Here is a 27265-nt window from a genome sequence, read left to right on the forward strand (position 1 = left end):
ACTAAGCAAGTGCAACTTATTCCTAGTTTGTTTTATTTGCAGTTTCCCAACCCTGTATCACTCAAGTTGCCTTTACAGTTCACTCCTCAAAAGGTAAGGCTAATTGCCTCATGATTGAGGGAAATGAGTGAGGATAATCCCTTTTCTTCTTTTGCAATGAAAGGTCTACAAGTAGGATTCAGAAGAATGTTTCAAAGATGGAGGGGGCAGTAGGGGGAGGCTTTCTATATTGAAAATCTGGCCAAGAGATCAGTTGTCTCTCTTTCAATAGCAAATCTAAGCCAAGAAGCAAATTTGGTTTCTCATCCCCACTAGATTGTAGGCTCCTTGAGAGCGTGGACTGTGTCTACAAAGTCTGTTCTGCCCTCCCCAGGGCCTAGTACAGTGTTCTGCAAAGCATAGGTGCTCAATAAATACTACTGATTGACTTTGATTCCTACTCAGCAGGCTTCAGATTTATTCATAGAGGTTGAACTTTGTGAAGTTTTTGTACCAAGACCATTTTTGTGGGCTCTTAAAAATGGTTTTCCAGCATTCCTATTTTCATCTGGGAAGATAGCAAAATCGATGGGCTGTTGTATCATGGATAGTACTGAAAATGAAATGAGCATTTTATTCTTGCCTGGCAGCTACACGTGCAAGTGGGCAAGTTGTTATCTGTAAGATTGTCCAAGATTGTCTCAGGCACCCCGGTACATGTCATCATGTATTGCTGTTCAAATCCAAAGGCATCCCAAAGCTAACAAAACTGGATTAGGAATTAAATTTGCAGAGTGTGATAAGAGGATATTAGCCTAGTAGGATTGTATTTCCTTTTTACAGTTGTCAGGGTGTTATGGCCACATACCGTATGTACATACATATTTTTCCCTAACGCTTCCACCATTTTACCCGTCTAAAGGCTCAAAATCAATCCCGTGAAGACCTTTGTTCTCTGGCTCATTGGAGAAGTGCTGATTCAACTGAGGCTTCAGAGGAGTAATTGTTTTTCCTGATACAGTGAAACCTAGGTCACGGAGGTTAGCTTTGAAGGAGACGCTTTCATATGGTTGAAAAACGGATTTGATGAGCCATATGAATTGACCTTTTTTCCCTGCTGCTGTGAGGAAAGTATTATTTTAATTCCTCTGGAGCCTGGAAGGGTTGAGCACATGGCTTGCTGGGACAGCCCATCAAACATGCATTGTGTGCCTATCATATGCAAAGCATTATTTTAGGTACCATGGTTATCTGATGCTCTGCTCATTTGGTGTCATGATGCCACAAACTCAGAGTTTTGCTACTTTCTTCTTTCTCTTCACCAGTAAAACTGTACACTGGTTACTGAAAATTCCTCAGACTTCCCAAGTTCCTCTGAAAGTAGTTCTTCCTCCATTGATCCTTAACCTGATCTTAACATAGTGTCTTCCAGTTGGTGACTTGATTTCATTATTGAACACTATTTCACTATTGGCCTATTGTAAAGCAATAGGCCAATGCAAGGTGTGTACAATTTAATAAAATTAGACAGCCTTCGGCAGATGGTGCACATGAGAGAAAATGGGGCTAGAAAAGGAATGCATTGTGGGCAGAGAATGTGTTTATTGTTCTATTGTATTCTCCCAAGCGCTTAGTACAGTGCTCTGCACACAGTAAGAGCTCAATAAATATGATTGAATGATTGAATGAATATGTAATAATTAAAATCAATCATGTGACCAGAAACAGACTGGAGTGAGGAAATGTCAGTAGATAAATGTTAGGAGAAGCTCTTGCCCCAGTGGTAATACGAGTGTAAGGGTGAAAAATATAAGACCAACAGTGAAGGAGAAGAGATAGTAAAGACCCTGAAGCAGAGTTTGTAGATGGAATTTAGCCTTATTAAAATCACATTTCCTGCAAGAGGCCTTCGCTAACTCAGCCCTCATTGCCTCTTCTCCCACTCCTTTTGCACTGACTTTGCACTTGGATTTGCACCCTTTATTCACCCCACCCACAGCACATGCTGTTTATTTAAATTAATGTCTGTCTCCCCCGAAAGACTGTAAACTCCTTGTGAGCAGGGGACATGCCCACACACTTTGTTAAATTGTACTCTCCCAAACAGTATAGTGCTGTGCCTGCACTAAGCACTCAATAAATACAATCGATTGAATTAGGAATTGGATCCTGTTTTAGTACTGGAGACATTTGGGGCTGGCTAGGGCTAGGGTGAGAAAGGAACTGGACCTCATAGCCATTCCTGTGTGCCTGAGTGGGAAGAAGTACCAGTTATATCCAGTTTAAAAAGCTGGAAATAAAATGCAGGCAGCCTGGAGATACATCCACATCACCTATAAATGTGGGGGTTGCATGCCTGCACCACCCAGCCTGCACATTTTTCCCCCTAATGCCAACATGCTCAGTGCACCTCAATCTTGCTTGTCTTAATCAATTAATGATGGCATTTGTTAAGTGCTTACTGTGTGCAAAGCACTGTTCTAAGTGCTGGGGAGGATACAAGGTATTCAGGTTGTCCCACGAGGGGCCACCAATCCCTTGGCCAGGTCAATCAATCAATCGTATTTATTGAGCGCTTACTGTGTGCAGAGCACTGTACTAAGCACTTGGAAAGTACAAGTTGGCAACATACAGAGACAGTCCCTACCCAACAGTGGGCTCTGACCTGGAATCTCCTCCTCCTTTGTATCCAACCAATCTCCACTCTCCCCAGCTTCAAAACCCTCAAAAAAAATCACTTCTCCTCCAGGAAGCCTTCCCTAACTAAGACCTTATTTCCCCTATTTCCTTTCCCTATGCAATTGCATCTGTACCCTTTAAGCACTTAATCACTGAATATTCACCCCACCTTCGGTCCCATAGCATTTATTTACATATCTGTAATTTGCTTCAATATCTGTTTCCACCTCTAGTCTGTAAGCTACTTTTTCAGGGAACACGTCTACCAACTCTTGTATTTTATTCTTCCAAGAGATTTGTACAGTACTGTGCACATAGTAAGTGTTCAATAAATAGCATTCGTTGATTGATTCCAGATTCTTGTGGTAAGGAAAATTTAGACTGTAGTAATCACATGTTTCAACACCTGATATTGTTGCATGCCGCTTGAGTGGTATTTGAGTGTTTACTGGGTGCAGAGCATTATATTAGAGAAGCAGCGTGGCTCAGTGGAAAGAGCATGGGCTTTGGAGTCAGAGGTCATGGGTTCAAATCCCAGCTCTGCCAATTGTCAGCCGTGTGACTTTGGGCAAGTCACTTAACTTCCCTGTGCCTCAGTTACCTCATCTGTAAAAGGAGGATTAAGACTGTGAGCCCCCCATGGGGCAACCTGATCACCTTTAGAGAAGCAGCGTGGCTCAGTGGAAAGAGCCTGGGCTTTAGAGTCAGAGGTAATGGGTTCAAATCCCAGCTCCTCCACTTGACAGCTCTATGACTTTGGGCAAGTCACTTCACTTCTCTGGGCCTCAGTTACCCCATCTGTAAGATGGGGATTAAGACAGTGAGCCCCACATGGGACAACCTGATCACCATATAACCTCCCCAGTGCTTAGAACAGTGCTTTGCACATAGTAAGTGTTTAATAAATGCCATCATTATTATTATATTAATAAGCACTCAGGTGAGTCAGAGGTACATTATTGGACAAAACTTCATTTATTCCTTACCAGTGTCCTCACCAAAATGAGCAGTGAAATCACACACACAGTAAACGCTTAATAAATACGATTGAATGAATGAATGCACTGTGGCAGGATGGAGTATATCCTTATTTTTGCCACTATCGTTTATTAGAAGCTCATGAGGAGCAGCGTGGTATAATGGATAAAGCACAGGCCTGTGAGCTAGAGAACCTGGATTCTAATCCTGGCTTCTCCACTTGTCTGCTGGGTGACCTTGGGCAAGTCATTTAACTACTTTATGCCTCAGTTACCTTATCTGCAAAATAATAATAATGGTATTTTTAAAGCACTTACTATGTGCCAAGCACTGTTCTAAGCACTGGGGCTTAAGACTCTGAGCCAAATGTGGGGCAGGAATGTGGCTGACTTAAATGTCTTGTATTTGTTCCAGTGCTTAATCAGTGCCTGGCACATGGTAAGCACTTAAAATAAAGCTCCTCATGGGTTGAGGACTGTGCATATAGGGAGAGAGGCATGGCCATTGTCATAGGCTTGTGGGAATGGTCTCTGACTATTTCATGAAACAAATTACCCAGTGTTTTAGTGTGAACCTTAGTTAGGTGCACTGTGTTTGCCACCATGACTTGCTTTGAAAAAATAATTTTCAATTATGTCTGAAAGGACAAAGTGCAGTATTAACTAACTTGCCATTAATTTGAGCAATAATTACGCAGAAATTCCAGCATGTTGAAGATGGAGAAGGTGGCATAATTAGGGTGTGTGTGTGTGTGTGTGTGTGTGTGTGTGTGTGTGTGTGTGTGTGTGTGCGCGCGCCCGTGCGCTTTTCCTACTGCCATAATTACAGTGGTGAATATGCATGAGGCTGTTTGGGAAGAAAGCACAGCAAGTGATTGTATTTAATTAAACTTTTAATTAAAAGTTTAGCTCATGGAACCTGTTTTTTTATTTTGTTTTAATCTCTTTAAACTCAGAAAATTCACAGAAAACTAGATTCATCCTGAAATATAATAAAAGGCATTTCCTAATACAGTTTTGCTTAAGGCTTCTGCCATTTCCTGAGCCTCCTGGGCACACTCAATTTTATCTAATTCTGTGGGTTTCAGTAAGCTCCGGGTCCAACTTAAATCCCTGAGAATAAATGAAACGTTACCTCTACAGGCGTTTGAGGTAGGTAGCGATGAGCTACTGAAGCATGGACTAAAAAACTGTGTACAAGTTTGTCTCAGTTGAACCCAAGAGTTCAGCAATGTCTGGCCATGTCTCTGACGTTCACTAGAGAACCTTAGGCACTGTACAAACCTTTGGCACATACAAATGCAAGACCCTTTGAGCCACAGATCTTAAAACTGTAGTCTCATTTTAGGAGGTTAGTATCAGTAGATAGGAGATAAACCCAGCTTGATATTAAACTTCTTCCACTTTTCATTGGGAAAGCAATAATCTGAGACAGAAATCCAGGGCTGACCATTCCCTCACCTGTGAAATAGGGTGATTACAGCGAAGTTAATACAAAATAGATATTCCCATGAATAGTGCATTGCCATATTTCCATTCTGTTCATCAAAGGCTTGATGTCTCTCGGTCTTTCCCCTGTACAAAAGTATGAGCAAGCCTACCGAACCTCCTTCCAGCTGTTCTGTATTAAATGGTCACGTAAAATGATTACCTTGGGATTCCTTTTATCTTATTTTCCTTTAAAGATGGGGCCACTTTCCGGAATACGAAATAATTTATATTGACTGGTGTGGGCTAGCTGCAGTGAGAGTGGCAGCCATAATGAATGTTGCAGCAATCCCTTACTATTATCATTAAACTCAATGGCTTAACAAGAAAAACCCCATCTGAAGCCTGCATGCCAGATTGCCATTATCAAAAATGGATCAAACCTTTTGCCAAGGGAAGCAGCTTCCTCATTTGGTAATTAAAACAATTTTTTGCTTAATTTATGTGAAAATTGCTCAAGTGAGACTAAATCTTTTTATAGTATGTATATCAAAGAGACGTAAAGTATCTGGAAAGTCACCCAGGTACAGGGATATCTTGATTTAGTATCAAAATGCCTCACTGAAGACATCTACAAAAGAAATTTGAGCCGCCTGTCTGTGCATTATGGCCAAAGATCAGCTTCTGCTCTTTTATGTACGTGTGATTTACCTCCATCCTTGAATACCTTGGTCTGCTCACAGTCTAGAGCTGTGTAAAATTGCTGGACTAGTTAAGATGCAGTAAATGGATTAACTCAACTGAGACTTTTTAAAAACTTTCTTGGAGGAATGGTTTCCTTATATTTTCCTGCAGCTATGCAGGTAGTAGAGATAACTTATGTGTTTGACACCTCTTAAAACAGCCCATTGTTGTGGTATTGTGATAGTGATTGTGATAGTATTCAAAGATCCCCTGCAGCCCCAGGAAAACCACACTCACAAGTCTGGTCCTTAGTTGAGTACTGTTACAGTGAACAACTTCTCTCCAATTTTCCCATCCATTGCCAATGGCTAAACTTCCCTTATGCTAACATTTGCATTTTCCAGGCTCCATTCAGATCCTGGCTGGGCACTGGCTTTCATGTGCATCTTACTGTTCAGAGCTCTCTGTTGGTTGCCCTCCCTGAATCAGGAAATCCATGCTACTAGGTCATCTGGGAATTGGTCTGCTTGGACTCCAATAGTTGAAATGAAACTTGCCCTTTAGTTTGAAAGTCCCAAAACACAGTATTGTGTCTGTACAGTTTGACTCCTCTGTCACTTGTTTTGGGGAAACTCGCTGGACTGGAAAATGGTGCTTATTATACATTGAAACCCATATGCTGTAAGATTGAATGTTATTGGGATAGTCCAGGAGTTGCACTATCCAAGGTGGAAAAAGGACAGGCCTTTTCAGACAGCCTTTAAGGGAGCACTTTTGCCTTTATAATTCAAAGGAGTAGTTAAAACCCTATGAAATTGGCCCACTTTGCTCCTACAAGAAAAGGAACCAAGAGAAAATCAACTTCCCATGATTCTTTGGAATGCATAAGCCTCAGCAAAGGAGGGGATGAATTGTTAAATAAAATGATGAGTGGTTTTTAAAAGATAGTTGTATTTCAAGAGAAAGTTGTACAGATCTCTTATCTCCCATCTTCACCCTGTAGAATAGTTCCTGAAGAGCTGTGAAATGTTCAGACCACAACAGGAGTTTGTAATCATTACTGATTATGAGGCTTTCTCCTCTAAAGTCACTAAAAAAACATAATTAGCCCAAGTTTTGTTTTTTGCACATCATGGGATGTTCAATTAGTGCAGTCAAGCATGACCATGGGAGCAGAACTCTAGAAACTAAAACCTTTTGGGGGATTCCATGGGGGCCAACTTGGAATCATTTACACTTCGTTCTGCTAGACTATGTTTTAGCTGGACTGCCATGGTAGAATTACGGAACATTCTTCCAGGTTTCAGTGTGATGCCATATCTGAAGTGATTTTGTGTTTGTGTGTGAGAGAGAGAGAGAGAGTGTGTGTGAGAGTGTGTGAGAACAAAGTGAGTTTTTCTTAATTTTTTTCTTTGTAGTATTTATCCATTCATTCATTCAATCGAATTTATTGAGCACTTAATGTGTGCAGAGCACTGTACAAAGTGCTTGGAAAGTACAAATCGGCAACATTTAGAGACGGTACTACCCAACAACAGGCTCACAGTCTAGAAGGGGGAGACAGACAACAAAACAAAACAAGTAGACAGGTGTCAATACCATCATAATAAATAGAAGTATAGCTACATACACATTATTGATAAAATAAAGAGAAATAAATATGTACAAATAAAACAGAGTAATAAATATGTACAAATATATACAAGTGCTGTGGAGAGGGCAAGGTGGTAGGGTGGGGAGGCGATGGGGAGGGGAGTAGGAGGAGGAGGAGAAGAAAAAGCGGGGGGTCTCAGTCTGTGAAGGCCTCCTGGAGGAGGTGAGCTTTCAGTGGGGCTTTAAAGGGAGGAAGAGAGCTAGTTTGGCGGATTTGTGGAGGGAGGGCATTCTAGGCCAGAGGTAGGATGTGGGCTGGGGGTCGACAACAGGACAGGCTAGAATGAGGCACAGTGAGGAGGTTAGCGGCAGAGGAGCGGAGCATGCAGGCTGGGCTGAACATGGACTGAATGTTTTTGTAGTGCGTACTACACTATTGTAGTAAGTTTGTAATTTTTGTAGTGCTTACTATACTACTGTATATTAAGTGCTTACTTTGTGCCAAGCACTTTTCTTAGCTCTGGGGTAGATAAAAATTGGTCAGGTTGGACACAGTCCCCATTCCACGTGGCGCTCACAGTTTTAACCCCCATTTTACAGATGAGGTAACTGAGGCCCAGGGAAGTTAAGTGACTTGCACAAGGTCACACAGCAGACAAGAGGCTGGAATTAGAACCCAGATCCTCTGACTCACAGGCCCATGCTGTAGCCACGAGACCAACCTGGTTCTTAACTTTAATCCACTCCAAACTAAACCCAGTGCAATGAAATAAATACCTGCTGGCCCAGGGCTGCAAAGCATCTACAAATGGCCCTGTGTGAAGCATCAGAATTTCACCTGCACACTTGGTTACTATTTTCTTCTACACATTGTTGGTATCTGAGTGAGTGTGTGGCGAACAGATGTTTGGTTACTCAAGGGCCATCAATGCTTCAACTCTTCTCCTGTGCTTTACCCTCTGTCAGAAAAGCTTTCGTCAGACACAAATGAATTCTGAAGATGCCCTAAGGATGACTGTTCCTTCCTCTAATCTCCAGCATCCTGCCTAACAAAGCTCTGTTAGTTATTCATAAATACTTCAGATCCCTGGTAAAGTGTTTTTTTTTTACCTTGGAGGCCCAGTGGATATTCTGATGTAGTTTCCAACAGTAGACTGTATGCCTCATCTCATGGCTCAGTAAAATGCATAATTAAGTCTATTATACTGAGAATGAATATGGAAGAACCAACCCCCATCAGAACAGCAGGAGTTGAGAAATGTGTCGCTTTTTAATCCTGTTTTGGCATTTTCCCTTGGTTTTCCATTTTTTCCAAGTAAATCACACTTTCTCTTGAATACGGATTCCATGTCCCTGGTAACATTTTATTGTTTCATTTCTCTCAAAAGAAAAATGGTTTGTAGTAAATATAGACACTCAGTAGGATATGAACACTTTTTTAGAAATACTTAGAATTAGTAGTTTCTAAAGATGCAGTTTACCCACAATTTTGTAGTGTTTAAAAGCAATAGAAATGTACTAGTTATCAGTATTTATCTCAGCAGCTGATGCCACCAGCTCAGGAAGCCCAGGTTTTGTAACCTTGAAAGCTTCATTAATTTTGAAGTTTTTGTAAAGTAGTGAAGGTAAAAATAGGTGGTAAAGAATATAAATAGTAGTGCTGTGCAGCCATCCTTATTCAGCAGATTCCAAAGACTTTTTATGTGTTTTATATCTCTACTTGTAATGCAGACACTAACCTGAGAAAATCATACAGAAAACTTTTAGCTGTCACAATTCCATTTGTAGGTCAAAGCAGGGAAATATGTTTTCCACATGATGACCCTGCCACCTTCCTTGTAGATGAGCTTAGGAGAAGGAGAAGGACACAAACAAAATTCTTCTTCCTCCTCCTCCTCCTCCTCCTCCTCCTCCTCCTCCTCCCTTTCTTCATTCTCCTTGCTCCTCACTGTCTTCTTCCTCTCCTTTCTCCGTCTCCTTATCGTCATCCTTCTCTTCTTCCTCCAACATTAAAAGTGCTCAGCAGTGTTTTAAGAACTCATCTCTGTGGCACCCCTAAAAGCTAACCTTGCTGCTTCTCTGTAGCTTGGAGATATACTGTGCCAGGAAGAAGACACAAAACCCTGCAATGCATTATTAGGCTCTTTGTGGCCAAGGGTTGGACCACATCGGACTAGATAATCAAGCAAACAGTCAATCATACCTATTGAGCACACTGTGTGCAGAGCACTGTGCTAAGCTCTTGGAAGAGTACAATATAGCAGAGTTGGTACAATATAATGGTTCCTGCTCACAACAAGCTTACAATCTTGAGGGGCATACAGACATTAATATAAATAAATTACGGATACATAAGTAAGTGCTGTGGGGCTAAGGGAGGGAGGAATAAGGGTGCACATCCAAGTGCAAGGCTGAAAGAAAGGGAATGGGAGAAAAAGAAATGAAGTCTTTGGGAAGGCTTCTTGAAGAAGATATTCTTTTAATATGACTTTGAAGGTGAGGAAAGTGATTATCTGGCAGATAAGAAAGCCAGAGGCAGGACGTGGACAAGAAGTCAGCGATGAGATCGGTGAGATTGAGGTACAGTAAGATGGCAGTAGAGGAGTGAAGTGTGCGGGTTGAGTTGTAGTAGGAAATCAGGGTGGCATGGTAGGAGGGGGCAAGGTGATTGAATGCTTTAAAACCTATATATGGTAAGGACTTTTGTTTGTGGAGGTGGATGGGCAGCCACTGGAGGTTCTTGAGAGGTGGGAAATCATGAACTGAACAGCTTTTTAGAAAAATGGTCTGGGCAGCAGAGTGAATTATGGACTGGAGTGGGGAGAAACAGAAGGCAGGGAAGTCAGCAAGGAGGCAGATGCAGGAATCAAGGTGGGATAGGATAAATGCTTGAATTAACCTGGTAATTAATGATCATGGAGTCTATACTCTCAGCTGTCAGCAGTAAACTGAAACTAATTCTAAATCCTTCTAAGAAAAAGACAAGAATATATACTTAACAGATATTTGCCATAGTTATCATTAAAAGGGCAGTGAAAAGTATTGATTGAGAAGCAGCATGGCCATGTGGAAGGAATTTGGGCCTGGGAGTCAGAAGACCTGAGTTCAAATTTTGGCTCTGCCACTTGTCTGCCGATGTGACCTCGGGCAGGTCACTTAACTTCTCTGTGCCTCAGTTCCCTCACCTGCAGAATAGAGATTCAATACCTATTCTCCCTCCTACTTAGACTGTGAGCCCCATGTGGGGCTTGATTATCGTGTATCTACCCCATCACTTAGTATAGTGCTTGTCACATAGTAAGTCCTTAATGAGTACCTGTAAAAAACTTAGTCACTTATCAAACTACATCAGAAGCAATGTAAGTCCACTGCCTGAGTAAATCAATCAGTCTGGGATACTGAGTGTTTACTGTGTGTGTAGCACTGTACTAAGTGCTCGGGAGAGTTTGGTTGAATTGGTAGACATGATCCCTGCTCACAACGATCTTATAATCTAGTCCTCAGTTTCTTCAAGGGTCTTAAATAATGGGAAGGGAAAGAATTATGCAGATCCCCAGAACTTCACCCAGTGAATATCTTTATCAGGCCATAGATTGTTTCTGTTCTTCTTTCTCACCAATGCAAATATGGATCTCATCAATTCAAGATCAAATGGTAACCTTTCAGGATATGCCTGAGATTTTGTCTTCCTTGTGTAGAAACTGGCTCTTCACAGCAGTTCTGACCTGCCTTCTGATTCTTGGTTCTATTTGTGCTTAAATCCTCTTGAATGTCAAACAAAAATCTTCACTCTCTAGATCATCATCATCAAAAATCTTAAGCTATATACAGAAGAGGTTTAAAATAGTATTGAGGTACATGGTCCATGCTCTTGAGTTCATAATGGTCAAGAAGAAAAGAGAACAGCCTATACAGATGGGTAGACATATGCATATTCAGGCTTAGCTCAGGTTTTGGCCACCCCACAATATCTCCAGCCATTCCTCAGAATAGTAATAATAATAATAATGATAATGATGGTATTTGTTAAGCACTTACTATGTGCCAAACACTGTACTAAGCTCTGGGGTGGACAAGCTACTCGGTTGGACAAAGTCTCTTTCCCAAGTGGGGCTCACAGTCTTAATCCCTGTTTTACAGATGAGGTAACTGAGGCCCAGAAAAGTAAAGTGACTTGCCTAAGGTCACACAGCAGACAATTGGCAGAGCTGGGATTCATTCATTCTATCATATTTATTGAATGCTTACTGTGTGCAGAGCACTGTACTAAGCGCTTGGGAAGTACAAATAGGCAACAGATAGAGACAGTCCCTACCCAACAATGGGCTCCCAGTCTAGAAGGGGGAGAAAGACAACAAAACAGCTATGATTATGGCTGTTCTGTGCCAAGGATCCTGGCCTCTGCCACCATTCGATGCTAGCAGTTTAAAGAGGCAGCAGCAGCAGTGGAATCATGAGTAATAATGGCGTTTAATAACTGTCTGCTATGGGCAAAGCATGGTAACGAGTGCTGGAAAAAAAGCAACTGGATTAAAACCTATGACCTTCTGATTTTCAGGCCCATACTCTATCCACTATGCCATGAGATCCATAAATCCCTCCCATTCCTCCAGTCACCCTGTTTCCTCCCCACTCCCCCCTGTTCTGAGCAACTTTTCTCCCCCCCCCCACCCCGAACTCAATGAAGTGACAATGTTCAATGATACTGGTACCCATCAATCTATCAATGGTATTTATTGAGTGCCTGCCATTTGCTGAGCACTGTAATAAGCACTTGGGGGAATACAATATGAGTTGAGACACTTGAGACACATTCCCTGACCACAAGAAGCATACAGTCTAGAGAAACTATATACAAATCAATCAGTGTTTTTTATTGAGTGCCTTCTGTGTGCAGAGCACTGTAGGAAGCACTTGGGAAAGTACAGTACAATATAGTTGGCAGGTGCTATTCTTGACCAAGTAGCATTTCAGTATTTAGAAATATGAAAGAAATAAAGGGCAGAGTCCTGGTGGAGAGAAGGGAAAGGGAAGAAGAGCAGTGAGAAAAGAAGCAATGTGTGAAGGCTGTGGTGGAAGGAGACTGAGAAAGGAATTTCCTCAGGAGACCACTTCTACTTAGATCCTTGATTCTGTTCCAGAGTGGATTATTGAAAACCGTAACTTGCAATGTTACCTTGATCAAGTCCCTTTTTCCATGGTGTTCCCATCTTTAGAGTGTGCCATCTCCCCAGCCCAGGTTCAGGCAGGGATGAAAGACATGATTGATGTGTTGAAGTGAATTTTGGCTGTCTCTGAAAAGACCACAGTGGTTCTTAGAATAAACATGTCTTAATTATAGCTCCTGTAGTAAAGGAAGTCAGAAAGCAATTAAAACTATTTTCCCCATAGTGATACTGGCCCTGAACACAGAAAGCCAAGAAGTTCCTTAATGTTCTAAAGAGCAGGAACCCACCCAGAGAGTGACTCTCTCTTTCTGTGTAATTTGGTCTTGAGCTTTTCAAATAGTTTCTCTCCTGGTTCTGAATAAATCTTTAGGAGATTGGCTCATAGACGGTCCTGGAAGCATTGCCAAGCTTCACAGCAGAGATGCCGCCTTTTAATTTCTTCCATGGCCTGGGGCCAGTTGTAAAGCATGTTCACATCTGTCTCCAGGACTGCTGGCAGATCCGGTGCTGATTTTTACGTAGTCCTCCTTTAAGTTAATTTTAGAATCTTGGGTTTCCATGGTAATGGTTCAGTGGACTTTTCACGTTTTCTTTTGATTCATTAATTTGCCAGCCTGTCCTTTAAATTAAACTTTTTTTCCAATAAGCACCTAATTTGGGATGGTAGATATGCTTGGAATAGTGATCCAAGTGCTAGTTCCAACCAGATTTTAAAATGCAAAAGAAAAATGGAAAAACGGGGGGTAAGCCAGATGCGGGGAGCTGGGTGCCAGTCCTGGTAGAGGTAGTGTGGCTTAGTGGAAAGAGTACGGCAATGGGGTTTTGGGGACCTGGATTCTAAACCCAGTTCCACCACCCGTCTCTGCTGTGTGACTTTGGGTAGGTCACTTCTCTGTCCCTCAGTTTTCTCCTCTGTAAAATAGGGATGAAATACCTGTTCTCCCTACCTCTTAGACTGTGAACCCGATGTGGCACAGGGGCTATGTCTAACCTGATGATCTTATCTATCCCAATGCTTGCATGTAGAACTTAACACTACCACAGTTATTGTTACTGGTATGCCTTGGAAGAAGGCCATTATTTTATTGGTTCCTGGCTTTAGAAGGGCACTAAAACTACTCCTTAATGGTAATGAGCAGCGTAGTCTAGTGGATAGGGCACAGGCATGGGAGTTGGAAGGATCTGGGCTCTAATCTTGGATCTGCCACTTGTCTGCTCTGTGCTAACTTAACTTCCCTGTGCCTCGGTTCCCTCATCTGTAAAAGAGAAGCAGCGTGGCTCAGTGGAAAGAGCCCGGGCTTCAGAGTCAGAGGTCATGGGTTTAAATCCCGGCTCTGCCACTTGTCAGCTGTGTGACTTTGGGTAAGTCATTTAACTTCTCTGTGCCTCAGTTACCTCATCTGTAAAATGGGGAGGAAGACTGTGAGCCCCCCCCGTGGGACAACCTGATCACCTTGTGACCTCCCCAGCACTTAGAACAGTGCTTTGCACATAGTAAGCACTTAATAAATGCCATCATTATTGTTATTATTATGAAATGGGGGTTAAAACTGTGAGCCCCATGTGGAACATGGGCTGTGTCTAGCCCACTTAGCTTGTTTCTACTTCAGAGCTTAATTCAGCGCCTGGCACATAGTAAGCACTAAACAAATACCATTTAAAAAGTAGTAGTAATAGTGTTTATTAAGCACTTGTCATGTTCAGACATCTGTGCTATGCACGGAGGAAAATACACAGGTGGGAATTAAACAAGGTACATCAATCAGTTGTATTTATTGAACACCTACTGTGTGCAGGGAACTGTACTAAATGTGTGGTTAAGATCACTGAGAGAAGAAATGTCTGTCCCATGGATCCAGATCTTAGTGATGGTTAACTTCCATTTTTTTTTGTCCTGGTCTACCTCTGAAGCTCCCCCTCATCCCCCCTCCACCAATTCCCCAAGTAAAACTCTATAATCCCATAAAACCCCTCCTCTTTCTCTTCCAGAAGCCCTAGTAGGGGTTGGCAACAGACTGTAGATCTGGTATTGAGACACCTCCGGTAGGTTATGTTTTTGGGTGTGCTGGGCCTGTTTACAAAGGACCCCTGGGTTCCTCTTGAGGAGCTGAACTCAGACCCAGGCAGAGAGGCAACCATATTTGTGAGTACTTACTGTGTACAGAGCACTGTACTAAGCACTTGGGAGAGTATAGTATAACAGAGTTGGTAGGCACATTCCCTGCCTATGACAAACTTACAATCAAGAGGGTGCTTTGTTTTGTTGTCCTTCTCCCCCTTCTAGACTGTGAGCCTGTTGTTGGGTAGGGACTGTCTCTATATGTTGCCTATTTGTACTTCCCAAGCACTTAGTACCGTGTTTTGCACACAGTAAGCGCTCAATAAATATGATTGAATGAATCAATGAAAGTCTTTCTCTCAGATTTTGTCGTTATTTCTCAGGGGTCTCTTTGAGCTCGTCTCTTTGGCTCAGGAGGAGTGAGAGCAGGGACCAACTGTATTGGTCATCTACCTTCATCTACCAACTTCATCTACCACTGTATTGTACTGTCCCAAGCACTTAGTTCAGGGCTTTACACACAAGAAATGACATTGATTGATTGACATGGGCTATCTTTCCAGATACCTTTATTCCCAATCAAATTTTCTCACTTAGAACAGAAGGAGATAAATTATTCTTGATAGGAACTTCTGAAGCAGTTGTCTGCTTATATACTTAACTCCCAACTTATGACAGAGATCCATTTAATTCCCGACCCACAGAGCAAGTCTCAAGGTTGTGAATAACATGTTTGCTCTTTAGGATACTTTAGATTTGGAGAGTTAACACCAACCAGCAGCACTGCTGAAGAGCAAAGCCCAAGTTGGTATTGTGGCAAACCCAGTGTAGGCTTCCAACTCTGTTGTGAGCTGCTTGGAGCCTGTGCAGTGTATCCTAATCTTCTGGAGGCAGCCAACCCACAAAGAACCATGTTTGAAGTAACATCTTGGCACCTTTCCTGAGCGTTTTGAGTAGTTTCCTGCAGAAGATATAGGTTCTTCAAATTTGCTCTGTGATCACAGGCAAGTCTCTTAAAGACTCTGCACTGAAGCATTCCTCCTCCACAAAATGAGGACATCAGCAACCCCTATCTAAGAAGTTATCTCCAACCCTTCTGAGACTTTCCAACTGATATGGAAGTGCCTTGAATAACAATAGAAGTGCTTGAAGTGGCATTTGGTGCCGTCCATTGTACTCAGCCCATGGGAGGAGGAGAATAATGAATTGATATGGTGGCAGTACTATTGCCACTGGAGAGAGATACCCCATCGTACAGTGCATCTGAATAATGTTAATGTAATGTGATGAGAAACAGTGAAGTCTAGTGGAAAGAGCAAAGGCCTGGGAGTCAGATGCCCTGGGTTCTAATCCCCGTTCTACCATTGCTTGCCGCGTGACCTTGGGCAAGTCCCTTCACTTCTCTGTGCCTTGCTTTCCTCATCTCTTAAGTGGGAATTCAGTACCTGTTCTCCTTCCTTCTTAGAGTGTGAACCCCACATGAGACAGGGACTGTGTCCAACCTGATTAGCTTGTATGTACCCCTGACCTCAGAACAGTGCTTGCTACCTAGTCTGCACCTAAATTCAATGGTAATAATGAGACAGCACAGAGATAACTGACGTAGTGGATTGGGGTGAAACTAAACGTCATATTACTAGAACAGACAAAATTGCACCTGCTGCTATAGCAACAAGTGGGTAGTGAAAACTGGGATGGATGTGGGCGAGTGACCTGTTAATGACTGCCTGCAAATTGGAACGTTCCAACCAAAAGCCTTTGCAGGCAGAGACCCATCCCCCTGGTGAGGGAACAAGAGTGAAGAGAGAAGTGAAAGTCATGCAACCAGTGAGGAAACTTGGCCCGGGCACCTGTGGAGTTTGGGAGACTGGGTTTTTTTTATGGTATTTCTTAAGCTTTTACTATGTACCAGGCACTATTCTAAGCACTGGGGTTGATATAAGTTAATCAGGTTGGACACAGTCCATGTTCCACATGGGACTCACAGTCTTAATCCCCATTTTACAGGTGAGGTAACTAAAGCACAGAGAAGTGAAGTGACTTGCCCTAGGTCACATAGCAAACAAGTGGCGGAACCAGGATTAGAACCCACGTCCTTCTGACGCCCAGGCCCGGGCTCTATCCATTAGGCTACACTGCTTCTCTGATTGAGAAGGAGGAAGCAGAAGGGGGAACACCCAGCCCAAGGCTGCATGGGCACCTCATGCATAATAATAATAATAATGATAATAATAATAATGGCATTTATTAAGTGCTTACTTTGTTCAAAGCACTGTTCTAAGCTGCACGCATGCTTCACCCTGTGGAGTTCTGCTCCTTAAATGCCCCCATTCACCCACCCCTGGATCTAGTGCCACCCACGAAGGCTTCACTGCTGCAGCTTGCCCCCTCAGAAGTAAGAGGCAGTGAGTGAGATGACAGGAAAATTCACTGGTGGCATCTCAGATGGCCTACATTACCTCTCATAAGGCACTTTAAGAAGAAAGTTAGTCAATCATTTATTGAGTGCTTACTGTATGCAGAGCACTGTACTAAGTGCCTGAGAGAGTGCTTTGGGTGGGATTTTAGTATGGGGATGAATATGATCTTAAGGTAGAACTATGCCTAAGGCTTCATTCACAAGAAGCTCCCCAAGGCTCTTGGCTGTGAGGATGATCAGCTATGAAGGAAACAGTGGGGCCCAGTGGAAAGAGCTTGGGAGTCAGATGACCTGGGTTCTAATCCCAGCTCAGCTGCTTGCCTGCTGTTTGACCTTGGGAAATGATTTAACTTTTGTCTGTGCCTCAATTTCTTCACCTATAAAATGAGGATTCAGTATCTGTTCTCCCTCTCCAATAGACTGTGTCCCATCTGATTATCTTGTGACTACCCTAGCACATAATACAGTACTTGTCTCATAGTAGGTACTGTATAATTATTTTTACTGTTACTACTATTCATACTAAGGAACTAGAGCAGTGGGAGCTAGTGTGGCTTTGTTGCCAGAGCTACCCACATTGTAATCATTTATACCAAAACAGTCACACAGGCACTTTTTGTTTTACCCATAGAGTGTTCCAAATTGCTCCAGCTCAGTTTCACCTCTTTAGTGGGTCAGTGTTAAGAAGAAAAAAAGATAGAAGTTCCTCTTCTAACCAGAGTAGGCACACAGTCAATGTGATTCGTGAATCGCCGCCTCCCAAAGCTGAGGCCATTTATTTCTAAGGGACCTCAAAATTTGAATGACAAAACGTGAGCATGTAAAGTTTCATTTCCCTGGCTTATGCACTTAGGATTTAAGGCACAAGACAGCTATAATAATGGTAATTGTCCAGGAGGCAAATTAAACATTTTAGGAAGGTTAGCTCAGTTAATGATTTAATAAAAGATGACATCTTGAATGCAGAATGAAAGCCATACCAAGCACTGCGGAGTTATATAACGTCATAATTTCCCAAGTGCATAAGCTCGTACCTGCACTTCTGCCAAAGTGGAGAAATCTGGAGAGAGTCTGCCTTCAGAAATGGAAACGAGATAGCTATGATATACAGACATTTTACATTCAAGCCATTTTAAAGAGGCGTCCCAGATGGACTCTTAAAACCTCAACTGGTTACACAGACATTAATGTTGTAAAAATTCTACTTGGATTTGTCTGCCTCATGAAAATGCACCCCATTTGGTAAAACAAAGGAATAGCTGTGGCTCTCTTGGAAAGTCCCACAGGTAATTAATTAGGTCCCGATCAGCCGAACGATGATGGGTTATCATGGTCTCTACCCACCAAGGCAACTAGACAAGCAAGAGAGTTTCCTCGAGTGGAGTGGAAGTTGCAGTTCTCAAGAGACACTCAGAAGTGCATTTTATTTCCCTACGTCTGTTGCAAATCAAGTACAGATAGTTTGGAGGCAGGGGAGGGTGGGGGAATATTTTAGGTTGAACCCGGATCTCGGAATAAGCAGATGCACAAAACCCTAACCAGCTCTCAGTCATCCATATGCTATTACCAGGAGAACAAACTCTCAAGGCAACTTCAAAAGAGGACTGTCCATTTTTCAGGGTAGTGACTGACAGCTATGGATTGGGGAGAAAATGTTAGATTTCTGTCTGCCCGCCCCACCAGCTCAGCGGTGCTGTCTCTTCACGCACTGTTCTGCCTTTGAGATGAGACATTAAGCAGTTTCCGACCACTAGAGATTTACAGAGATATTATTTGATTCATTTTAGCAAAATAAATCAGAGAAGCGGTGACAGTCGGCAATTTGAGAGACTTTAAAGCTTTTCATTCCCTCATGTTTGTGTGGAGAGGGCAGAGATGTCCAAGTTTAAATGGGTTCAGCATGAGAGCTGTCAGTGCAAGTGACAGTCTTCGTTCCGGCCTGTTCACGATCATTGTGGGAACTTGGAAAAATTTGGGGGCTGGGTTTAGGCTCTGAGGAGACCAGAAAGGGAAGTGTTTGTTTCACAGTTATGATAGGGTTGATATTACCAAGTTTATTTTCTTTGGAAGCCATTTGACACATATTAAGTCTAGGATAAAAGAACAGATGATTGTACAGTTTCAACTTAGAGCCTTTTATTTATTAAACTTCTATATATAGAACCTCTCCTGGAGGATTCAGGGTCAGAGCTTTCTCATAAAATGAAATTAAAGTCTTCTTAATCCATTAACAATAAAACAGCTAAATGAGAAAATGAAGACAAAGAGGAAGGCTGAATAGGAGGGAGATACTGAATGGAGATACCAGGAAAGTAAATGGGGCAAGAGCAAGAAAAAGAAAGTCTGCTGATTGGTCAAGTATTCTGACCCTATCCCTTGTCACTGAGTCGCTGAGGTTTCCTGAAGTTGTCAGGAGGTAGAAAGGGGAGCATTTGGAGTTGATGAGGGCCCTTATTTTTCACAGTTTCATGGTCTTCTGGACAAACACTTCAGTGCCATCTGATTTCTTCACATCTTGATTTCCTTGTTCAGAATAGTGCTCTGCACACAAGTGCTCAGTCAATCCCTCTAGACTGTAAGCTTGTTGTTGGCAGGGAACAAGTCTGCCAACTCTGTTGCATTATACTCTCCCAAGCGCTTAGTGGGGTCCTCTGCACACAGTGAATGCTCCGTAATTACTACTGATCAAGTCCCTCTTGACCTTTCAGGGAAGGGAAGAGTTGTATCATTTCCCCCAACACATCCCCTCCCTAGTATTTCAACTGTTGGAAGCTACTTTCAAGAAGGCATGGAGAGGAGCTCTTCAGCCACTCCTCCCACCCCACTGATGTCTATGTAATCCCTGGTGAATGGTAGAGAGGATTTGCAAAACTAGCAGCAATTTCTGAATAAAAACCCCCTGACTGTCTAAATGATAGCTGGAGATTTACCAAAGAGCCACAGCATCTTAACGTGGGGGTGTGAGACCACCCTACTTAGTGTTCCTTCATCAAAGGATGCTTGATGGGAAGCCATTTGCCTATTTGGCATGCCTTTAGATAGTCCAGAAAGTGAATCAGAAATATAGCCCCTGATGACAAACAACCATATATACCAAGAAACGCACATCTCCTTAAAACCCATTTAGGTCCACTTATCTCCTCCCACAAACCCTGTCCACCTCCTGACTTTCCTAGCACCATAGACAACATCACCATCTTCACTGTCTTCTATGCTTTGGCATTATCTTGGCATTATCCTCAACCCCCCTCTTTCATTCAATCCCATTTATTCAGTCTGTCACCAAATCCAGTTGATTTTACCTTCCCAGTACCTCTAGAATCTTCCCTTTCCTCTCTATCCAAACTGCTACCCTGCTGAACAAAGCGCTTATATCACACGTGGACTACTGTATCAGCCTCCTCGCTGACCTTCCTACCTCTATCTCATCTCCAATTTATACTTCACTCTGCTGCCCAGATCACTTTTCTAAAAAAAGTCAGTCCATATCTCCCCACTCCTCCAAAATCTCCAGTGGTTGCCCAACCACCTCGGCTTCAATCAATCAGTGATATTCAGTGGTTGCCCAACCAGCTCTGTTTCAATCAGTGGTATCCATTGAGCACTTACTATGTGGAGGGCACTGTACTAAGTGCTTGGGAGAATGCAATGCAACAGAATTAGTAGACACAGTCCCTGCCCGTGTACTGTACAGAAACTCCATATCATCAGCTTTGAAACACTTAATCACCTTTCCCTCTTTCACCTTACCTCACTGATCTACTACAATTCAGCCCGCACACTTCACTTCCCTAACACCAGCATACTCAAGTGTATGTCTGTCTCATTTGTCCTGCTGCCAGTCCCATGTTCATGTTGTCCTTCTGACCTGGAACTCCCTCTCTCTTCATACAGGGCTCTGCACACAATAAGTACTCAATAAATACAGTTGTTGGATTGATTTTTCTTATTATAGTATTTAAGTGCTTACTGTTTGCCAGACACTGTACTTAGTGCTAGGGTAGATACAGGGTAATCAGGGTGAACACAGTTTATGTCATATGTGGAGCTCACAGTCTTAAACTTTATTTTACAGATGAGGTAACTAAAGCCCAGAAAAGTTAGTGACTTACCCAAGGTCATTCAGCAGACAAGTGGCAGATTTGGAATTAGAACCCAGGTCCTCTGACTCCTAAGCTCCCAAGCCTGTGCTCTTCCCATTAGGCCACGTTGCTTCTCCTGTTCTTCAGAGCCTCGACTCCACATCCAGCCCACACCATTTGTCTCATCCCCCTTGCTATTTGCTGTCTTCTTGATCCTCAACACATCTGTGGAGAACATTTGGATTTTGGTCAGTCCAGTGGGATTTGAGGAGGACTCCCAGTGTGTCTGTATGCTCCCCTACTCTCTAGGTTCAGCAAATTGATTGACCAGTCAGAATGGAAGGAGAAAACTTATCTGACCCTGAGTCGTCATCCTCCCTCTTGCCTGGAACTCCCTTCTTCATATTGGACCACCACTCTCTACACCTTCAAAGCCTGACTAAAATTAAACCTCCTCCAAGAGGCTCTCCCTAAGCCTTCATTACCCCCATGCCCCCTACCCCCACCCCATGTGCCCTCCATTCTGTGGCATATATGCATCTGACTCTGTACCTCGTAAGCATTTGAAGTTCATCCCACCCTCAGCACTTATGTATATCCTTATGCCCTGCTCTTTCTCCTCTAGTTTATTTTAATGTCTGTCTCCCTTCTAGAAAAGTTCCTTGTGGGCAGGGATTGTGTCTAACACCTCTGTTGTATTGTATTCTCCCAGATGCTTAGTAGAGAGCTCTGCACAGTAAATAAATACAGCTCAATAAATTCCATTGATTAATCAATTGATCCAGAAGTCACAGCAGTGCTTGTGGCAACTCTCAATGATGGGCAGATAATAGGAATAATTATTATTTTGGCATTTAGTAAATACTTAATCTGTGCTAAACACTGGGGTCTACACAAGGTTTTGAGATCAAATAGAGTCCCCTGTCCCACAGGGGCTCACTGTCTATCTTATAACCATTTTAAAGTTGAGGAAATCACATCCCAGAGAGGTTAAGTGACTTTTCCTAGGTCACACAGGAGGCAACTGGCTGAGCTGAGACTCGAACTTGGCTCTTTGTGTCTTGCCACAGGATCACTAGGCCACTTCCTCAGAGGTCTGAGATGCCATATTTGTACAACAAGCAAAACCCATCTGAAAGATCTCTCTCTCTCCCTCTCTCTCTTTCTCTCTCAGAGTCGGGCAGTGGACAGGTATATGTGACCCCAGGGAACCAGCTGTTGTACTACCCCAGCATCACCTACGCCATCATCGGCAGCTCAGTCATCTTTGTACTGGTGGTGGCGCTCCTTGCCCTGGTCCTTCACCACCAAAGGAAGCGAAACAATCTCATGACCCTGCCCGTGCACCGGCTCCAGCACCCCGTGCTGCTGTCCCGCCTGGTTGTTCTGGATCACCCGCACCACTGCAGCGTCACCTACAATGTCAACAATGGGGTCCAATATGTGTCCAACCGGGTCTACCACAACTCCGTGGACCTGGAGTCCCCACCATCCTACTCGGAGGCCGTCTTGGACCAAAGGTAGGGATCGGAAGCTTTGTCAGTGGGCTTGTGGGTGGAGCATGGATTTGTTTCTCTGATCTTATTTTGGTACGAATAATAATAATAATAATGGTATTCGTTAAAGCACTTACTATATGCCAAGCACTGTTCTAAGCACTGGGGTAGATACAAGGTTATCAGGTTGTCCCATGTAGGGCTCACAGTCTTAGTCCCCATTTTACAGATGAGGCAGCTGAGGCACAGAGAAATGAAATGACCTGCCCAAAGTCACCCAGCTGACAAGTGGCAGAGTTGTGATTCGAGCCCATGACCTCTGACTCCAAAGCCCATGTTCTTTCCACTGAGCCACGCTGCTTTGATTCTTTCCCTCTCTAGAACCCAGTTCCGCCACCCATAGCAAGGGAGTTATTAGCTGCATCTGTGGCAGAGGTGTTGGGGAGGTGCCTAAAACATTGATTGGAAAGCCCTTTAAGCTTCCAGGCGGAAAGGTCCTGTAGAGAAGTAGCATGGCTTAGTGGAAAGAACATGGGCCTGGGAGTCAGAGGACCTGGGTTCTAATTCCCACTCACCCCTTTCCAATTGTGTGACCTTAGTCAAGTCACTTAACTTCTCTGTACCTCAGCTTCCTCAATTGTAAATTCGGGATTAAATCCTACATTCCCTTCTACTTAGACAGTGAGCCTAGTGTGGGACAGGGGCTGTCTGATCTGATAATTGTTCTCATTATCGTTATTATTTTTATCATCATCAATCAATTTTATTTAGTGAGTACTTGCTATGTGCATTCCACTTTACTAAGAGCTTGGGAGAGAGTACACTATAACAGAGTTGGTAGACACATTCCCTTCCCATAATGAGTTATCATTATTTGGTGTCACTGCCTATGGCTTTCCCTGCAAACTGGCCAGTTTGAGAAGCAGCATGGCGTAATGGACAGAGCATGGGCCCAGGAGTCATAAGGTCATGGGTTCTAATGCCGTTTCTGCCATTTGTCTGCTGTGTGAACTTGGGCAACTCACTTTACTTCTCTGTGCCTCAGTTACCTCATCTGTAAAATGGAGATTGAGACTCTGAACTCCACGTGGGGCAGGGACTGTGTCCAATCTGATTTCCTTTTATCTACCCCAGCACTTTGTACAGTGCCTGGCACATAGTAAGTGCTTAACAAATACCATAATTATTATTATTGTTTTTATTAGTTTAGCAGGACTCAGAGCACGTTTGTGAAGAATGTCCATTCACCCAAGGAATAATAATAATTTTCAAAGTTCTTCCTAACTCCATCATTGTCTGGCCACTCATTTTCAAAATTGTAATTTGGAGTAGCATCATAAGTACTATCTTGCCTATGGAGCCAAGATTTGTAGTGGAAACCAAAAACTTAAATCCCTTTCTCCAGTGTTCAGAATTTAGCAATCGCCAACTTAACACTGCTCTCCTCACCACACCCATTCATCTCCAGGCTCCCAGGATGGTGAGGGGGTATTCCCATGGCACTTTCCCAAGGAGCAGCTTGCTGCTCGCAGTTTAGTTGATTCCAGACCAGATCCAGCTTAAAAGTAATCAGCTAATCGTCAAAGCCGACCAGAGCCAGTGTCCCAATGAGCAAAGGGCAGGACATCTCTGGAGCCTAAGGGGAAGAGAGGGAATCTGTTTGAGCATACTCACTGAGTCCAAAGGTAGACCAGCCAGAGCTGAAGGCATTTTTCTGTCTGTCTTCTGGGAGGCATTTTAGCAGAGACAGTAGGGAGAGTGACTGCTGAGCTGCTGAATAGTTCACTTGGGAACTCTTTTTGATGCTTCTTCCTTATCCCCCCCAACTTTTAACACCCACCTCCATCTGTTGGATGGATTTCCTGATATTCAAATATGTTGCCCCAGAGCCCTGTACTTTTCAGCCAGCCAGCCTGCCTGCCTGCCTGCCTGCCTGCTGCCTGCCCATGGAGATATACCCACCGAAAGGATTTATGGCTGTTCCTGGGCCCTGTCTGAGGCGTGGCTGTGCCAGGGAAAGTCTCATGACCCTTAAATAGCACTTTTTCTCTCTGGAGCCCAAAGTGCATCCTTGCTCACCACCCCATTTGGGGGTTGAAAAATTGACAATGGAACCCCGTTGTACAGCACAGAAAGACTGGGTGACTTTTCCACAGCACCATAGCTTAAGAGCACTATAGGAAGAAATTGATCACAGGACTCTGTCCATTAGAGTTACCATGAGACATGCTCCTCTTAGGTTATGTTAGTGCTCAGGAAACCAAACCGGAGGAGAATGTCCAAGAACTGAATCCCAGCACTACTGGTCAGTCAATCGTATTTATTGAGCACTTATTGTGTGCAGAGCACTGTACTAAGTGTTTGGGAGAATACAATATAACAGTAAAACAGACATATTCCCTGCCCAGAGTAACCTTACAGTGTACAGGTGCCTGGTCTTTGTGTCCTTCTAGAGCACTGTGATTCCAGAGCACTGATGTAACCTAACAGAACATATCCGAATTCCAGCCCTTCAGGATGCAGTCATGCATAGGATGAGGTTATAGGCTACCCGACGATCATTGATATTCAGTGAAAGGATGGTATTTTCATTCCTTCTCCGAGTTATATTTTTTCAAACCAGGGCTTTCCAGTATCCACAAAATAGCCCTTTTTTCTGTCGGGGGGAACCTGGTACTTTAAGAAAAGTCATTTGTTAGTGCATACATATTTTGTAACAAATGCCAGTTGTGTGTAACACCCCTGTCTCTGTTTTGTTACCATCGCAGCCGACCCCCATGGTTTGACCTTCCCCCTCCTCCTTATTCTTCGGAAGCTGAAACCTTAAGCCAGATGGAGCTGCCTCCTTACCGCTCACGGGCTGGCAGCACAGCCAGCGCCGAGCCCCCAGGGACTGGAAGCCTCCTGGGCCTAGAAGACGGTCAGCCTCGAGGCAATGCCAGCAACCCAGACCAGCCCTGCGTGCCTCATGAGAGACCACCGGAGCCTAGTGACTCTCTGCTCAGCTCCACAGCCAGGCGGGATATGTAAACTGCAGTTATTTAAAGTTCATATAGGTTCCTCTGCTGGGGCTTGTTACCATGTTAATCTCGTCATGCTCTTTAGTGGCTGTCAAGGAGACGTGTTAAAGGGCTGATTTTCTTTTCATTTTTTAGGAGGCTTGGTATTTTTCTGACACCTTGGTAGACATGTTTTAAGATTTTTACTGGAACCTGATAAATACCTATTTGTCACCTGTAGTCTCCCTTAGGTTATTTTGTTGGACGCAAATTAAGTTCCGGCTTAGAAAATCAGACGCAACAACTCACATCTCTCCTGCTTTCCGATGCTGTCGTTGGAATCTTATGAAAGTCTGGACGTTTTTGACAGCAAGAGAGAACAGTGTTTGGGTATCTTGGTGAGAGGTGGTATTTAAATGCCAGGTACTCTGCTTTGGAGAACAGAAAACCTCCACCAAAATGATACTTGATTGTGCCACTGCCACAGTCTTCTGGTTTGGGCAGCAAATGCTATCAGGGAGAAATATTAGAGGCAGATATTTACAAACAACCGCTATTATTAGGACAGTTTGCTCATTTAGGAATAAATTCCAGAGTTACTTTTTTCTGGCTTGTTTTTGAACTATCTATTTTTCATTAGCATTCATTAGAAGTATAAACTAAGTGCCTGGTCTTATAATAGGTGCTCTGGGTTGAGGTCACAGAAAATCAGTAGGATAATCTCTTGTCCATTGTGGACAGCTGAACAACATTGGAAAACCTTCAGGTGGGGTTCATTCCACATTGGAAATCTTTTTATAAGATATGTGGTTTGGGGGAATTCCTGCAATCATCATCATCAGCATCAGGAAACTTTTTAAAGAGAACTCAGCACAAAGCACTCTTCTAGGCATTAGAAAGTGCAAAGTGCCCTAAGTAGTACTAAGAAATTGGTAGCTATGCTGGTTTCCATTGTCCTATGTATAGGCATTTGCTACTCAGCCAGGCATGCCTATACCTCACAGTGGGCAAGGAGGCTACTTTCCTTTGTCATATGACCAGCTTTTGGTCCAGACTGCCCGATTCCATTTAAGCGCAGCAGCTGATTATACCATTCCTCATCCAGATCAGTGGCACTCAAAATCTATGTTCCTGGATAGCCATTCAAGTCCCAGAACCCTTGGACTGGAGCCGTGAGTGTAATGATTTGGAAACCCTAGACCCCCGTGACAGCAAAAATTTAGTAAGTGGGAACTCCTGGTAGCCAGAAGGCTCTTTCTCTGTGTCCAGGATTGCCTGCTCTCATATGCAGGGTCTAAATAGTAATGGTCCCTGGTCCCATGTTTCCTCTCTTCATATGCTGATGGGTCCTGGATCTCTCCCTTCTTCCCCCCCCCCCCCCCCCCCCACCCCCCAACCTAACATTTTCTGTTTCTGGAGAATGTAGTCAGGAGATACATTGGAATCAAGGTGCTCCATTTGAACTTTTGATACAACACATTTGAAATGGTGTGTTTAATTTTTCCCTTCTGGATAAGGGTCTATTTATATGTGTATAGAAGAGCTGTATTTTTTTTTAACGCGGTCCAAAGATATAAAAGGAGATTGTGCCTTTGCCATCAAAATGCCAGGAAAGCCCTTTGGTAACAAGTCACACTAGATTAACCTGTGTGCTAGAAATTTGTGCGTTGTTGCACTTTGGGGTTATTATTTATCGTATTCT

The 27265-nt window shown here is 43.3% G+C and overlaps 1 protein-coding gene across 2 annotated transcripts in view; it reads left to right on the forward strand.

Moving 5' to 3' along the window:
* The window catches only part of LDLRAD3 (low density lipoprotein receptor class A domain containing 3), a 172204-nt gene extending 145253 nt beyond the window's left edge, over window positions 1–26951 (forward strand). For both annotated transcript variants that reach the window (XM_038764405.1, XM_038764406.1), the window contains exons 5-6: window positions 22243–22588; window positions 25333–26951. In XM_038764405.1, the coding sequence (XP_038620333.1) occupies window positions 22243–22588; window positions 25333–25594 (608 nt within the window). In that variant the 3' untranslated portion in view covers window positions 25595–26951. The remainder of the gene's footprint in view (window positions 1–22242; window positions 22589–25332) is intronic.
* Window positions 26952–27265: the final 314 nt, after the last annotated feature.

Source organism: Tachyglossus aculeatus, chromosome 22, assembly GCF_015852505.1.
Source record: "Tachyglossus aculeatus isolate mTacAcu1 chromosome 22, mTacAcu1.pri, whole genome shotgun sequence".
Taxonomy (NCBI): Eukaryota; Metazoa; Chordata; class Mammalia; order Monotremata; family Tachyglossidae; genus Tachyglossus; species Tachyglossus aculeatus.